The sequence below is a fragment of the Amphibalanus amphitrite genome, unplaced genomic scaffold (genome assembly GCF_019059575.1).
Source record: "Amphibalanus amphitrite isolate SeventyFive unplaced genomic scaffold, NRLGWU_Aamphi_draft 000179F_arrow, whole genome shotgun sequence".
NCBI lineage: Eukaryota > Metazoa > Arthropoda > Thecostraca > Balanomorpha > Balanidae > Amphibalanus > Amphibalanus amphitrite.
The window spans coordinates 811,508-826,299 of record NW_024881674.1 but is presented as its reverse complement, the minus strand read 5'-3'; the positions used below and the strand labels follow the sequence as shown (position 1 = coordinate 826,299).

Sequence of the window (14,792 nt, the reverse complement as noted above, 5' to 3'; positions counted from 1 at the left end):
AGAGGTCATTCATCCACCAAGGGCTTATATCAGGGGTCACTGGCCCGTTATGAAGATAGGTATGAGGTCGTAGACTCGTAATCCATCAATAGACATTAAACGGCCACTATCTATGAAGGAAATAGTAAAATCGATCGATTTGTAAAGGAATTGCTTCATTTGGAAGCATGCAGTTTGTTTACATTTTACGCGTCAATTATGTCATTGATGCGCCACAATACCTACCTGTCAGCCATATTGGAATACAAATGCTCGTTTTCTAAATACTCATTCTGGCTTTTCTAAGGCTTGCCGAGCTTAGAAATTTTTACCATTAAATTCAGAAGACAAAGTTGAGGGGTGATTTACGTTTTAACAAAAATTGAAGGGGTCCGCTCTCACATGACCTTGACCTTTGACCCCTCATATCTCAGCCCCCAGAGCTTGCCGAACTTAGATAATTTAGGATATTAATGAGGGTGTCTAGATGTATCAGTTCACAAAAATTCATCAAAATCCGAGGGGTCCGCTTTAAAATGGGTCACGTGACCTCCACGTGGCTGCAACCTTTGACCTGACCTAACTTCCAGGTCAGGGCTTGCCGGGCTTAGATTTTATGCCCATCGTGCTTAGCATGTCAATTTGCATCTGTGTGCAAATTTTGAGGTAATTCTGAGGGGTCCGCCCTTAATGACCTTGAACTTTGACCCCTAATATCTCAGCCCCCAGGGCTTGCCGAGCTTAGATAATTTTACTCTGTGATGACCAGGTCATGCTGAGTGGCTGGTGTAAATTTGGTGAGATTCTAAGGGGTCCGTTTTTATCATTTTTTCCATCGAATATGAATTTCGAATCTGAATTTGAATTTGAAGCTAAGTATATAAACGTTTTCGTATTAGCAACCAAGGAAAGGTTTGTGTGTGAATTTCACGAGCCTTGATCAAATCGCCCCAGACCTAAGAAGTAATAATCATACCGTGACCGATTTCCGCATTTGCACGGGTAATGTATTTATATGTGTGGTTTTTATGCCATACATAGTTCATTTAGGGCATAATCTAACCTGCCCCGAGTAGATGCCCCATTTGGGGCAGAAATTGGGCTGCCCGGAAGTCAACTGCCCCATTTGGGGCAGGATTCCGGCTGCCCCAAACACCTCGTCGAGCTGGCTGCCACGTTTTGCAGACTGGCCAACCGGCACCCACCTGTGACTCAATATGACAAATTAAAGCGGTTCATATCTTTAAGGTCATCCAATGGCTTAAATAGGTACAGTGCTGCCAATTGCAGCAAACAACTGAAACTTACCACTTAAACTGCACGTTCCAGTACCTGAAAAAAAAAACAGAATTGGAATGAGAAAATGAATTGCAGGACGATTCCAATTCACAACGTACTTAACTCATATTTGGACGATGTCAATGGATAGACATTATTCTGGCTCAACCTAACCGACAACCAACTAACAGCAAACACAAATTGCTTCTCTTTTATGCCCCAATCCTCTCACCAATGCAGCATACCCTCTCACCCCTCTCACCAAACATGCGGCTGCAGCGGCGTATTTAGAAAATCGCGAAGGGGGGGGCCAAGGGTTTGGAGGGCGCCACCTCACCCAAGGAGGGCGCCATACGGTCGCGAGATAAAAAATCGCTCAGCGGGGTGGGGGGGGGGGGGGGGGTTGGGAGGCGTTTTTTACCATGCCACCAGTTTTTTTTTTGCGTAACCTCGTATAGGTCGTGCTGCATTGATTTTGCATCGTGTGTATTCTTTATACTCCAGATCACAAAAGGTCAAGTGTTCTTGAAATGCTGCGCCGAAGGCGCGCGAAATTTTTGAAAACAACCTTTTCCTCCGCTTTTTAGGCACGCCTTTTATACGATCACCGTTCAAAGCTCCTCTCGCTCTTTTACCAAATTTGAAGGTGTAAAAAATACCAAAGGTTTGGTCGGGCCGCTGCCACACAAACTGTATAGTGTATAGAAAGCTTGGCTCATGGGTGTCGATGTATAAAAGTTTATTGGCGGTGGCATATCTACGCACCAGATCACCGTATCGGATTGATACCGGAGCGCGAGATGCGTAAACATCATCCAAATTACCTCAGACCAGCCTTCATAGCCTTCTCACAGATGCATACAGTGTACCCACATAACCAGTTTCAATCACCGAAACTTCAGATGCCTGCTGTTGCGGCCGAACCTGTTGACAATACTTAATCGTAATCCATATAGATGCCATGTCGCCATGATGCACGTAAAGTAGGATCAATCCGTTAAGACCAAAGACGTGTTTTATGCATCGTAGAGCGTAGATAGTTTTGGTAGGTATAGGTACTTCATTCATTGTGCTGAATGCACGTTCATTTGTGGCAGTTTTCACAGGCAAGACATCAACTATGTGCAATAGAACGACTAAGTTGAAAAACATGCCAAAGGAGTAAATAAATGATAAGAGGGCAGCGATCAACGGATGTTGCCAATAGGTAGAAGGGCTGCGATCCACAGGAGGGCGCTAATAGGTAGGAGAGCCCCGATCAACATCCCGAGTTTCGATAGTAGGGCACCGATAGGTAGGAAGTTGGCGAGCAGCAGGAGGGCGCCAATGGATAGAAGGGCAGCGATCAACAGGAGGGCACCAATAGGTAGGAGGGCCCCGATCAACAATCAACAGGAGGGCGCCACCAGGTAAGAGGGTGGCGAGGAACAGGAGAGCACCAATAGGAGGGTGGCGATCAACAAGAGGTCGCCAATAGGTGGGAGGGCGGTCATCAACTGGAAGTCGTTAATGAGCGGAAGGGTGACGATTAAAATGGGGGTGGCAATGGTGAGGAGGGCGCCTTTGCTCAAGAGGATGACACGAACAGGAGGGCGTCTGTGCGGAGGGCGCTGGTCAACAGGAAGGTACCAGTGGATAGGAGGGCGGTGATCAACAGGAGGGTGCCAGTGGTTAGGAGGGCGGCGATCAACACGAGGGCGCCAATAAGAGAAGGGCCCCGATTAACATTCAACAGGAAGGACTAGGGAACCAATAGGTAGGAGGGCGGCACTGAACAATAGGGTGCCAAAAAGGAGAAAGGCGGCCTTGAAAATTTCACATGAGGGCGCAATAGGTAGGAGAGCGCCAATAATTATGAGGACGCCGATCAGCAGAAGGGCGGCAATATGTAGCAGGGTGGCGACCTACAGGAGGGCGCCTTCGGGTGAGAGGGCGCTTATTTACGGGACAGCGGCTTACATAGGCGACCACCGTTACGCTTAGAGCTACAGCCTACAAATGTGGTTGGAGGGCGCCCGAGGGAGCCCTCCAACCGTATTTGGAGGGCGTATTTGGAATGGGCGTCCTCCGAGGGCGCCCTCCATCCGTATTTTCCCTGTAAACACATTCGCGATTGGAGGGCGCCCTCCAGTCGCGATTGTTTTTCGATTCGATTATATCACAATTGCATTTGCGATTGGAGGGCGCCTTCGGCGCCCTCCAATCGCAAAGGGCGCCTTCGGCGCCCAAGGGGGGGGGGCCATGGCCCAGTGGCCCCCCCCCCTGCCTACGCCCCTGTGCGGCTGCGGCGCCGTCCTTCGGGAATGAGAGGCGGGAACGGTGGAGAAAACGAAAACGGTTTGTTCAAGCCAAGCAGCCAAAGCTGGCCAAAGCCAGCGAAAAGTGAGATTTATCTGACGTCATTGACTGGTAGGTTTGAAATTGCGTAAAATGATTCAAAATGATTACTTTAATTTTTTAATTTTTTCTAAAAGCTGTTGTGGGTTAGGTTAGTATACCCAAGAATTTTTCTAAACTTAAAACATGCCAAAATGTTTTATTTTTTCAAGTTTATTTCTCTTCTTTTTGCTGACGTCATAAGTTCAGAACAAACTCAAAGGACATCGAACATGCATCGAACCCTCTCCTGGAAAATACGATTTATTGGACAATTCCTCATCTCCAGACAATCTAGAGAGTTTTTATCCCCATGCGAATACTTGCATACAGGGCTGAATCGTCGCACCCATTCACCACGCCAGAACTATCCTTGAACTATCCTGTCCTGACTGACTCTGACTCTGATGTAACTGGCTGACTCGGCGTCGCGCGCAGGGACGCGGGGGGGGGGGGCGGACGGGGCGCGCTCCCCCTTGGGGTTTTCAGGCCCCCGCGACCGTAAGCCCACGTTGATCAAAATCACGTCGGAGGCGAACGAAATTCACGGGAATCCCAAAAATCACGTCAGGACAGTCACGGCTATCTGTAAGAATCTTGGTCACGGCCCTCTGACCAGCCTGACAGCTAGGGTCCTTCTTACTACCTGCCACCTGGGGCCTCCTGTGTTGAACCACTAATGTATGTGTCTGACCGCTAGGGCCCCTCTGACTCCTCACTCCTCAGTAGAAAGGAGGCCCATTTAGAGAGGATGCCCTCTGTAGAGACTAGAGGAGGCCCCTTGTAGAGAGGAGGCCCCGGGATCCCCCCCTCCCCTGGCCAAATCCAAGCCAAATCCTAGGTACGTGCTTGGTCGCGCGACAGTCAACTCATCGATGCCATCCGTCCGGATGTTATCAGTTCATTTTCTTAAGCTTTAAATATTATATTACTTGTATGCCGAGCATGTAAAATTTACAACTTGGGCCAGCACAAGCAGACAACCCACGATTCGTGAGGGCACATTGCAAACAACAAACTAAATATCTCCAGATGACAATGTATTCACGGAAAATAATGGTCACAGCGACCAAATAGTATACGCACGCCCGCCGAACGAGACGAGGCGTCCACAACGTGCACTCGAAAATGGAGCGAAGTCAGAACTGAGCTGGATACAGTCTCCAGACCTGCATCTGTAATGCATACATCATCAATTCACAACAACGCAGTAATTCTAAAGGATGTTGTCAGTTGTCACATATACGTGCATAAACTTGCAATAGTAAGTCAATATCTATTTTTGAGATTGCGATCCATGCGAGAAGTGCGTGGCGTCATGACCACTTGCTCTGGAAGACACCATCAATCGTAGCTATTGGCTTTGGCACAGGCTCCACATTTCGAAGGAACCGGACAAAAATCAGCTGTAACAAAATATATCGATAAAACGGAGACAACCACACATTGAGAACGACATATCTCCGGTCGCGAGCCTCAAGTCACAAGCAACCGCTGTCCATGTCACAACTAACTTCAGTTAGCCTGGCAATTTCACGGCTTATAAATGGAGTTCATCGTGAACTACACACACATACGAACAAATGTGCCATATAGGTACATACGAATGTCAACAAAATGAAGATTTGTAACTCATTACGGAACAACTTCGAAGGACACGGCATGACGTCTCCAAACCTAACAACATTCGAACGACCTCCACAATGAAAAAAGACTGTCTATAACGATTAAGTAGCTATCCGGGAGGGAGAACGAACGGACAGCATTACATATAAGCAAAGACTAGCTCAATGAAATTAAGACCGAACACGGGTTAAAGAATATGTTTGTAGACGATCGGGCGAACGAAAAAATCCAACATATGTGTAGTTTAGCATCAACACGACAGGAAAATATCGTGCCTAAAATTGTAAACGTTTGTCTGGATGTTGTCATGAGACTAGCTGAGCTTGTGTCCGGGAAAGAAACAAAGGATCAAACTCCCAGAGTTGTCAAGGGAAGACGGCGATGCATAACGATACATAGCGCGTAGTATAACACGCACAGTGCAGGGGAGTAAGCAATAAATACATTTAGTGCTCAGTGTGCAGAGTACAACACAGATAACGAGTCGATTGGGCCCAGATTAAAGCCACAAGAAGTTCGGTCCGCACCACTGGCAGCATCCGACATCAGTGAGCTGCTGCCGCGGAACTGGAACAGAACGCGCCGACCGCGCCCGGGCCGGTCCCACACGGCGACCCCGCGGGCCAATCTCGGCTGAGAATATGTGACCATCACTAAATCCATCACAACCTAAATCATGCATAAACGAATCACCCGAACCGAGTCGCTGTTCTCTGGCGCTCTCGGAACCCACCAACAGCGTCACTACACCTAACAACACCAACTGCCTCCACGTCCTGGCTCCGTCGGAATCGTACCACAGAAATAACACAGATGCGCCACAGATACACAACGAACCACCGATACAGACACCGTCTTCAACAACGACAGCCTTCTCCGGAGGCGAGAGCGGCACCCGCCAACACTGAGCTCTCCCGATGTGCATAAATATACAGCCGCCCGGGCCCGCGCGGCCCACGGAATCACCAGCCCTGACCAAAGAGATTCTCCAGATACCAGCGCGTCCACAGCCGCGCGGCGCGCCCCTCCCGATCAGCCTACCGCCCTCTCTCAGTGACTCTCAACCACCGTCCCGAGAGGACACACACCGCCCCAGAGACCGACATCACAGGGTTAGACCCTCAGCCTGAGTCGCCCCCGCCGGGCTCATGTCATGGACCGTGAACATCACCCAAACCCAGCGCAGCTTGCTAAGCAAGCACCATACCTCAGCTGTGGAGTATCTGAACGCACCAATAACGCGAGGAGTCTTTTCATGCATCACAATAGGGTCAAGTCCGAATATAAAACTGAAGTAAAAAGGCCAAAACTGTTGTAAATCCGATGTGGCGAGTGTTGTCTATGAAACCCTGTTCTGTTCAAATGACATCTCGTTTCCGGCCGGATCAGTGTTGCTAGTCACTGACCAAAGTATGCCACAGGCACGGCAAGACTTCACCTGGGGACCTACAGCTGTTTGTCGTACAGCGAACGTAGCCTACGACCGCCGTGAACCCGCTCAGACCATACCTCAGCTTCAATAGCAGTCACGAGAACTTGGCTAAGCTTGGTCGAGTGATGTCTGTCAAGACTCCAACATTGCGTCCGCTCAAAGTCGGTAGAACGTCCACCTGCCATTGGTAGAGCGACCACTACCAGTCGGTAGAACATCCAGCAGCCGGTAGAACGACTGCCAGCCTTCGGTAGAACGCCGCTGGACACTCAGGTGGTGAAGCCGAGCCGCGCCACGGCCATGTTGCGCCTCAGTCGCATGATCTCCCGGTAGATGTCGATCACGGAGCCTTTGACCATGCCGCGCTCGATGTAGCGCAGGTAGTTGAGGAAGTCGCAAACGGCTGTTATCTGAGCGGAAAAACGACGGAAATGTGTCACTATAGGGTTAGCAAATTGACAATTCAATGGTATTCGGCAGTTTGTAGGTACCAAAAGATGCTTTCGAATAGAAAATCTTTGAGAGAAATGCACCTCAGTTACAACTAAACAACGTCAAAACCAGATTCGTAATTACGACTTATCATCTTTCAATGTGACAGATAATGGATGGTCCTACATCCGAAAGTACGGATTGGTTAGAACTGACTCAGAAACGGTGTTAAAAAAGCCGAGGTCACGCTGTTTGACAATTGAGCCCACATCCAAGTCTCTCACAAAACGACTGCAGAACAGGGAGAGCCGCCATCTTCAGACGGCGTTTACCACCTTCATTCCACCCACTTCCACCCCAGACTTGCTCCGGCAGCCAAATCGACTCTGTTATTTCAAGACGACCCCCCCCCCCCCCCCCCGGCTAGATTGTCAGTAATACGCACCCGGTTTCGGCAGATCTGCGAGATGTCCATCCATCCCGTCTCGCCGGGCAGTTTCATCCGGTACCGGCACGTGCGGTGGACGTTGAGCAGCGCACACCGTCTGGAATCGTCACTGCTAACAGCGCACAGAGGCCGGTACAGCCGTCACTGGCGGGGGGCGGCGAGGCACGGGGACCCGGCGGCACGGGGCAGGCGGTCGCCAACGGTACACAACGCACAGAGGTACATACGTACACACATATATACAGCGAATTGGCGACAGGCAGCGTGAATAAATCAGCGTCAATTGAACATTACACATCCTCGCGGGCAGACCAAACAGATAATTCATGAAACTAATGTGCGCAATGCTTGGAGCAGCTCATGTGAGGATCACGATGCAAAAATGAACAATTACAGCCAAACGAGCAAAAACACAGTTGCAATTTCTATAGATAAATGCAAATGGAAGGCCATAGAGTTCTACAAATTCAAATGATATCAATGATAAGCTGCCATCAATGAAGTCAATAAACATGTTGCAGGCGAATGTCAAGAAGATAATGCATTCATTGATCAATTGAAAACAAAAATATTCTCTCAATGATACACAAAAAGAAAACAAAATGACAGTGATAGCAAAAAAACATCAAAACACAGATAATAAAATGCACATTGCACGGCATCAGTGCTACGCTAGCTATGAAATCATTAGGACAGCCAGCACCATGTTCCCCGATAAAAATATTTCTGAAATTATTTCGTAGGATTTGTTTCGGAGTCATTAGCAAAAACTATTATTTTCATAGATGTCTTCCGAATGAAGGCTAGGTTTTGGAAACACTCGATATAAAGTTAGGCAACAATTAATTAAAAAGCACCGAGTTTGCTATAAAAGTTATGTCGCCTAAACCCACAATCCGAGTGTGAACGCTTTGAATGGTCCTTTTGTCAAGACAGGTATCCTTCACCTTGCCTTCTCTCTCCTCAGTCCAACATGTTGCCGCACCCACCCCATTACGCAGCGCCCCGTCCGGCGCCCCTACCTGGGGAAGTTGGGGCCGCGCAGGCCGGAGGACACCTCCTCTATGCAGACAGAGTTCTGCAGCACCGCCGACGTCACCTTCTCGGTCAGCTGCGGCGTGGCGAATCGCAGACACGGCTCGATGTCCTCGCGGTAGACGTCCCGCACGAACGGCGCCGTCAGCTCCACGGAGGGCGACTCGCGCCAGGCGGACACCTCCGACAGCAGCCGCGGGTCCACCTGTGGCGGGAGAAAACTGAGTGCCGAATTGACCACGTGGTAAATGTTACACGGTCTGTCATAGTGTGTACTGTGCAGCAGTCGCGGGTCCACCTGTGGCGGGCGAGCACACTGTGCTCAGTACTGAGCCTTCGGTCTTACTGACACGGTGACAAGTGATTGTGTGCGGCGCGGCGGTAAACAAGGAGAAAAGGCCACCTGCCGTGATAGAAAACATGAGCTACCCAAAAATATCGATTGTAGAGTGTAATGAGAATTCATGACGGCTACATAGCTGCTTTTCTATCAATCTGGACACAATAGTACGGACTTCCGAACTTAGTTTCCGTCCACCGGTTTAAAATACGTTACGGACCTCAAAGGTACCTTTATTCGTACATCGTACAACTAACCTTAGACAACCCTTATTTTTAAGGTCCCGTATCCTCCTGCCCTCGTGGACACATATCACTGACCTCGTCTATGTGCTCCGGGGCGGCCAGATGCTGCGGCGGCGAGCGGGCCGGTGACGAGGGAGGAGACGCGTCCGGACGCGTCAGCTCCTGGTTCGACGGAGACCGGTGGTGACCCTTCTTCCAGATCTTGATACCTGAGGACAGGGAGGGCGAGAGTAGTTAAGGCAGAAAACAGGGATGCATAAACTTCGTAATGATCTTATTAACAGACTGGCAAAAGTGCATACATACATCCATTCATTCATCCGTTCATTCATTCGTCGTGCGTATTCAATGTTATCTGTAGCCATAGGTACACATCGATCTCGGTAAGCCGCTTCGGGCTGCACTCGCCACCCTTTCCGGAGCGGCGGTTACCCGTCCGGCCGCTCACCGTTGGACTTTCCCAGGTCGATCTGGGGGTGCAGGTGGGCGTTCGGTCGGCTCGGTGTGGACGTGATGACCAGCGTCTTAAGCGCAGCCACCTCCGCCTGCAACACGTCAATCTTCATCGTGGCCTCCTGCAGAGCCTTCTCGGCGGCGGCCTGCTTCTCGTTGGCCGCCAGCACCATCTTGTGGGCCTCCTGGGAAACGGTAGTTCGCAGGTCAGACACCAGACACGATGACGTCGGCACGGTATGGTCCATGCAGTAATCTTTGTTGGCGACTTAGAACTGAGTCGTCCATCGGTTGGTTTTATATATTCTGACCCTCATTGAACACACGGAGAAGGGCCGGGAGGTAAACCAATGGTATTTGATACTAATGCATTAACAACACTTGTGTGCACCCACTGCGAGCACCCAACTAAATTACGTAACATCTATTATTGATGGTCACGGAATGTATATAAATTATTTATGCTCATGAAAGAATAGCTTCATGTTCCTTGTCACGATCGTGTGTGAGCATGTGAATCAATTTTACCACAAACAGCACTCCGACTGGTTACCAAATGGTAGTGATGACACGCCAAGGCTTTCACACACTTCCACGGATTCACTAGATTCCCGTCCTACAGTCAAGCTCGCTACCATGGAGAATTGTGACAGCCTTGCGATTCCATCTAAACAATGTGAACTAAAAAAAAATATGTTGTCTAAGCACATAAGACACCTCGTCAGTCGTCATCGTTGTTATGAGTTATTTAACATATTGAGCACGACAAAGCAGCGTGGAATAATAATGTAACCGAAACCCCCTAGCCCCTACAGGCCACCCGATGAGTGCCCAGTCCGGCCAGCCACGCCCATGTCCCGGGACGCCAAACCCATCTTGCTGGCGTGCGTGACGGTTAATAACGGCGAGCGTCACACTGGCACGCTGCCGGCGCCACCCCTGCGTACCGATCTGTCAGCACAATGACAGGAAGCCTACAGCCCGTGCAGCGAAGGTCATGGCAGCCGCCGAAGCTACCCCGGCTGTCCGGGAGAAAAACCTTGTAGCGCCAGAGCGTAGGGCTTCCAAGGAGACCGGGTCAGCGATCGAAAATTGCCCTTCCCCTCCCCCGACAGGAAAACAGACGCGACATCGACGGTGCCAGGCACGAGGACAGCGTGCTGAAGCTCAGGAATGAGGCTCGCCGAAACAAATAAACAACGTGACGCAGCCGGCAAAAATCCGGATCCTCGGCGTTAATGTTCACGGGGAGGTGTCAGGCCCCGGGTGTTACATGACGACTGTGAAAGAATAAACCAGACCTTGATGTTGAAATAATATGACGTTGGCGATTTAAAGAATGTGTTAAATGTATACATAGGCCAGCATTGCAAACACGGTATGAATCGTCTGATGACGTACAAACTGCTGGCCAAGGGAGAACGTTTATAAAAAAAAAAACGCATCAGAACTATTGGAACATATAAGAAACGAATATGGCGATCCTGTTTGTGTTTTAGATGAGCTTGTCGCCTGGCTTGCCATCTTTGCCTGCCTATTTTCGCGCTTAGCGAGACTAAAATGTCGTTATGTTTTGTTCATATTTAATTGCATTATTGGGCTTCATGGCACAGCCTTATAAAAAGCGTATTTAAATCGTTAATTGATTATCCCAATATACATTGAAACTCAATTAAAGGTGCAAAACGATACGAGTTAGATTTTCACTGTCATCGTACGAGCCTTCGGTTGTAGATGCTATATAATAGCACTCGACAGTTGATCAGTTTCGCAAACTGGAACAGCCAGAGACCTTTCTTTTACGCTAGCCTGGTGGCGTGTTTGTTTATCCAAAGTTTTACCTGGATATTCAGAACTTACGGTGCAGTAGGTACATAAATGGTGAATTCACGGAAATGGGCGATGGCATGCAGATTATCAGGTATGATTCACGGCATCCAGTTTCCGTGAGGAACAGTGCGCTCGGCTAGCGACCCTGTCTCGGTGCAGGAACGAGAATGCCGCCCACCGGCGGAGCGCGCTCGACGGCGGACACTCCCGTTCCTCCGACCCACGCGCGACCTTCGGACTTCAGTCCACACAGAGGAAATATCTCGAGAGGCATAACGCCAGATATAATCGGGATAAAAACGTAATCCCATTCATCGGAACCACGATACACAGCATTCCACTACCGCCCATTTAGAAACGTGGACACATGAGGGCGAAAGGGTTTGATTGAGAGAAACGGTGTGTTGAGTAGCAAACAGCCGGAAACTTATCGAACTACACTGATCATAACATAATCCGTTCTTGTCATAAGCTTAGCCAAACATGCACGGTCCTATCTCGTGTAGGAAGCAATCGTTGTATTTACTTTGACGAGGCATAAAATGCCGATATCGAATATCACGCCGGAGTTCATCGAGGGCTAACAGACCAGTCTGTCCCACTCACTGGCTGCAGCTACTCTCCTAACAACAGTGGATCACTCACGTCAGTAGTTTCCTGTATCGAGCGCTGGAGTCAGAGTCCGACACAAATTTCTCTTCCTGAGTGCTGTGGATTAGTTGAGCGCCTCGACCGCATCAACACTTTGAGCCAAACACCATCTGAGTTATGGGATACCCAGATAATATTTTGAGGTATTAGCAATGCTGAATATTATGCTATAACAACGCAAGATCCCTTCACCCCGCACTCCGCCACTTACCTGGAACAGACTGGCGGTCAGCTCCTCCATTTCTGCCTCGATCTCGTTGCGGATCCGATTCAGCTTGGCCACCTCCTCGTCCTTGAGTTTGAGCTCCTGCTGGGCGGCTCCGAGCTCGCGCTCCAGCTCCTGCAGTTTGTCGAGGCCGCGGACGCGCGGCGCGGCGCCGGCCGTCCAGTCGCCGCCGGCGGCCGGTCCGTCCTCCTCCAGGCTCAGCTCCACCAGCGAGACGTGGCTGACGGCCGGAGACGGAGCCAGCGGCGCCACGCGGCTGTGCCGGCCGTCCGGGGCGTCCTCCGGCGCGTCAGCAGCGGCGGCGGCGGGTTTGACGGCCTCTGGCGGCGGCTCCGGCTCCGACGGCGCTGACGCCTCCTCAGAGCCCAACATGTTCTGCTGCAAGGTGGAGAAGTGTCACAAGCACTGGGATTAATACCATGATTGATGTAATGAAAGAATGCTCTGTGAGGAGACCAGTGTTTGGTGAAGGAAAACATGTAATACATAGGCATTATGTAACATCCAGATCCATTCATTGAGAAACTTGAATGAAGACATGAGCCCAGACCTAAGAACCTAATTATCTTCAATCACTCTCTGCTTGGCTACTTGCTAATCTGCTCAAATTTGCATGAATGAATATACAAACTGAGAGAATATTACTGTAACTTTCAAACCAAATTCCAGCACAAAAAAAAAACTAACTAAATTGTGCATCAGCCAAATTGACAATGCATGCAATGATGATAATGACATGTTCATAAACTCTAAGTGTATGCAATTAATAATGGCAATTTGCTCACTTACTGGTGCAAAAGAAAACACACAAGTTTCACAATTTTAAAAATGAATACCATCTTCATTACCATTTTACATAAAAATATCTGAATCACTACAGGAAACTTAAATAATTAGGGTAGCAGGTTTATTTAAACCTACCTGTTTTAAATCATCAGTTGCAATGCACAAAACTGGAGGGGATAATCCCTCCTCTGTTCTGTGTAGTAAGGAAAGGACTATACACCAGCTGTGGCGCTGCCTACACCCCATATAAGAAAACTAGGTACAAGCTTTGATTAAAGCAATTTGCCATACCAGTTCAAGTTAATGTATGAAATAGCTTGCATTTCAAGCAGTAAATTTCTTCTAGGTACTTAAATTTGAAGTGAAATATATCAAATTGAAAAATTCTAATTGTTTTCATCCCACATTGACATGAAATCAATTATCAAAGCTTATTGCTTGTTGCAATAGAAATCTGTACATCTGGATCAGGATGCACAGCTGTTTATTCTTATAGCACTTTGATGGGCTTGAGGATGAGAAAGGTCAAGATTTAGGAGCATTGATAAAAATGCTGGCAATTGAGACCCCATGGATAATTGGGAAACCTGGAAATTTACGTGCGCACTTAGTTAGTCTGGAGCTCAAAAGGCAAGTAGTAGGTCAAGATAGCAGGCCCATATTGCTATGACAGAAGGTTCCCACAAACTTAGGACAAGGAGTCAGGTCAGGGGAGAAAGTGCCAATTCAGATTGGAAAGTTGGTCTTAGATTGGCAACATGATTGCTGGCATGAACAAAGAACCTTTGACAGACGCAGAAACAACAAATTGAAACAAAAAGCTTACCTTAAGGTGGGTAACTTAAGTGAATATTATAACACGCCGTCCACCCCAAGCCACGGAAAATCAAACTTGAACTAGAACCGTCGTCAACCCAAGCGAGCGCATCGAACCGTGGGATCTCAAGTCGGAGGGCTGACCACAACGCATTTGTTTTGGTCGGCTGTTCACAGCGCGCTGTAATTACTGCGCCACTTTCGCCCCAAAAAATGATGCCAGACACTGCATCTGGCAGCGCAGCGTTGAGAAGTATTGCAAAAGTCTACATTTCTTCCCGTAAATCTCAGGACCTGTCAGTTTCAGGCAGGGCCTAGTCAAGGCTATGTATAGGGCCTTGGGCTATGTAAACCGGCCTAGTATTCTATGACCGTGGCAGGGCCCTAGTACTTACCAGTATTAAATGTAATAAATGTTTCCAGTAACAAATGATCATAAAAGTAATAAATGATGGCTACAGTAAAAAATGATGTGTTTGGACATCACAAGATACCTATAAGAAAAGAAACTGAAGTCGCGCATATACGATCGAGAGCGTCGGGGACGGGGAGGAGTCATTTCACTAACAGTTCCTTGGCCAGGTTCCATCCCACCCATCCCACAATTGTTCCTATCCACTCGTCCTTCCGTAAAATGTCATGGAACCGTCAGTTAAATGCTTGAAATATGACAATGTTTCAGACAGCGATTTTTCAGACAGCGACCTTTAGCGTAAACGTAACTTTCCCAGCAAAAATGCTACTTAGGTACCACAGTCCACACTTAAATAAATGAATGATGTTTAGGCCCGTTTAGGTCCGTTTTAGATCAACAGTTCTCAGAAGAAAGAATGTCAACT

General features: G+C 48.6%; 2 protein-coding genes across 12 annotated transcripts in view; both read right to left on the bottom strand.

The window, feature by feature from the left end:
- Nucleotides 1-4,224, bottom strand: part of LOC122384014 (putative phosphatidate phosphatase) — a 37,383-nt gene extending 33,159 nt beyond the window's left edge. The window contains exons 1-2 of one of the 8 annotated variants that reach the window (XM_043370962.1): nucleotides 4,214-4,224; nucleotides 1,288-1,311 (exon numbers count right to left, since the gene is read on the bottom strand). The gene's annotated coding sequence lies outside the window, so the exon portion shown is untranslated. Of the gene's footprint in view, nucleotides 1-1,287; nucleotides 3,222-4,213 lie in introns of those variants that run through there. The other 7 variants (XM_043370963.1, XM_043370967.1, XM_043370971.1 and 4 more) reach the window with 7 other exon arrangements.
- Nucleotides 4,225-4,658: 434 nt separating this feature from the next.
- Nucleotides 4,659-14,120, bottom strand: LOC122384012 (guanine nucleotide exchange factor for Rab-3A-like). Of its 4 annotated transcripts, none has more exons than XM_043370955.1 (7): nucleotides 13,964-14,120; nucleotides 12,337-12,729; nucleotides 9,640-9,829; nucleotides 9,267-9,400; nucleotides 8,594-8,811; nucleotides 7,569-7,683; nucleotides 4,659-7,101 (listed from the first exon to the last, which is right to left on the bottom strand). In XM_043370955.1, exons 2-7 carry the CDS (start codon nucleotides 12,721-12,723, stop codon nucleotides 6,961-6,963), a joined length of 1,185 nt encoding a protein of 394 aa, XP_043226890.1. In that variant the 5' UTR covers nucleotides 12,724-12,729; nucleotides 13,964-14,120; the 3' UTR covers nucleotides 4,659-6,960. The 4 variants fall into 4 exon arrangements, with proteins under 4 accessions (XP_043226890.1, XP_043226892.1, XP_043226889.1 ...); XM_043370957.1 differs by having other exon boundaries at nucleotides 7,569-7,680; XM_043370954.1 differs by having other exon boundaries at nucleotides 12,337-12,726; nucleotides 13,964-14,104.
- Nucleotides 14,121-14,792: the final 672 nt, after the last annotated feature.

Coding starts and splice junctions, on each gene's coding strand:
- LOC122384012 (XM_043370955.1), bottom strand. CDS start 12,723: ATGTTGGGCTCTGAGGAGGCGTCAGCGCCGTCGGAGCCGGAGCCGCCG. Junction 9,830..12,336: donor TGACCGCCAGTCTGTTCCAG/GTAAGTGGCGGA, acceptor ACCGTTTCCCAG/GAGGCCCACAAGATGGTGCT. Junction 8,812..9,266: donor CCCCGGAGCACATAGACGAG/GTCAGTGATATG, acceptor CTCCCGCCACAG/GTGGACCCGCGGCTGCTGTC.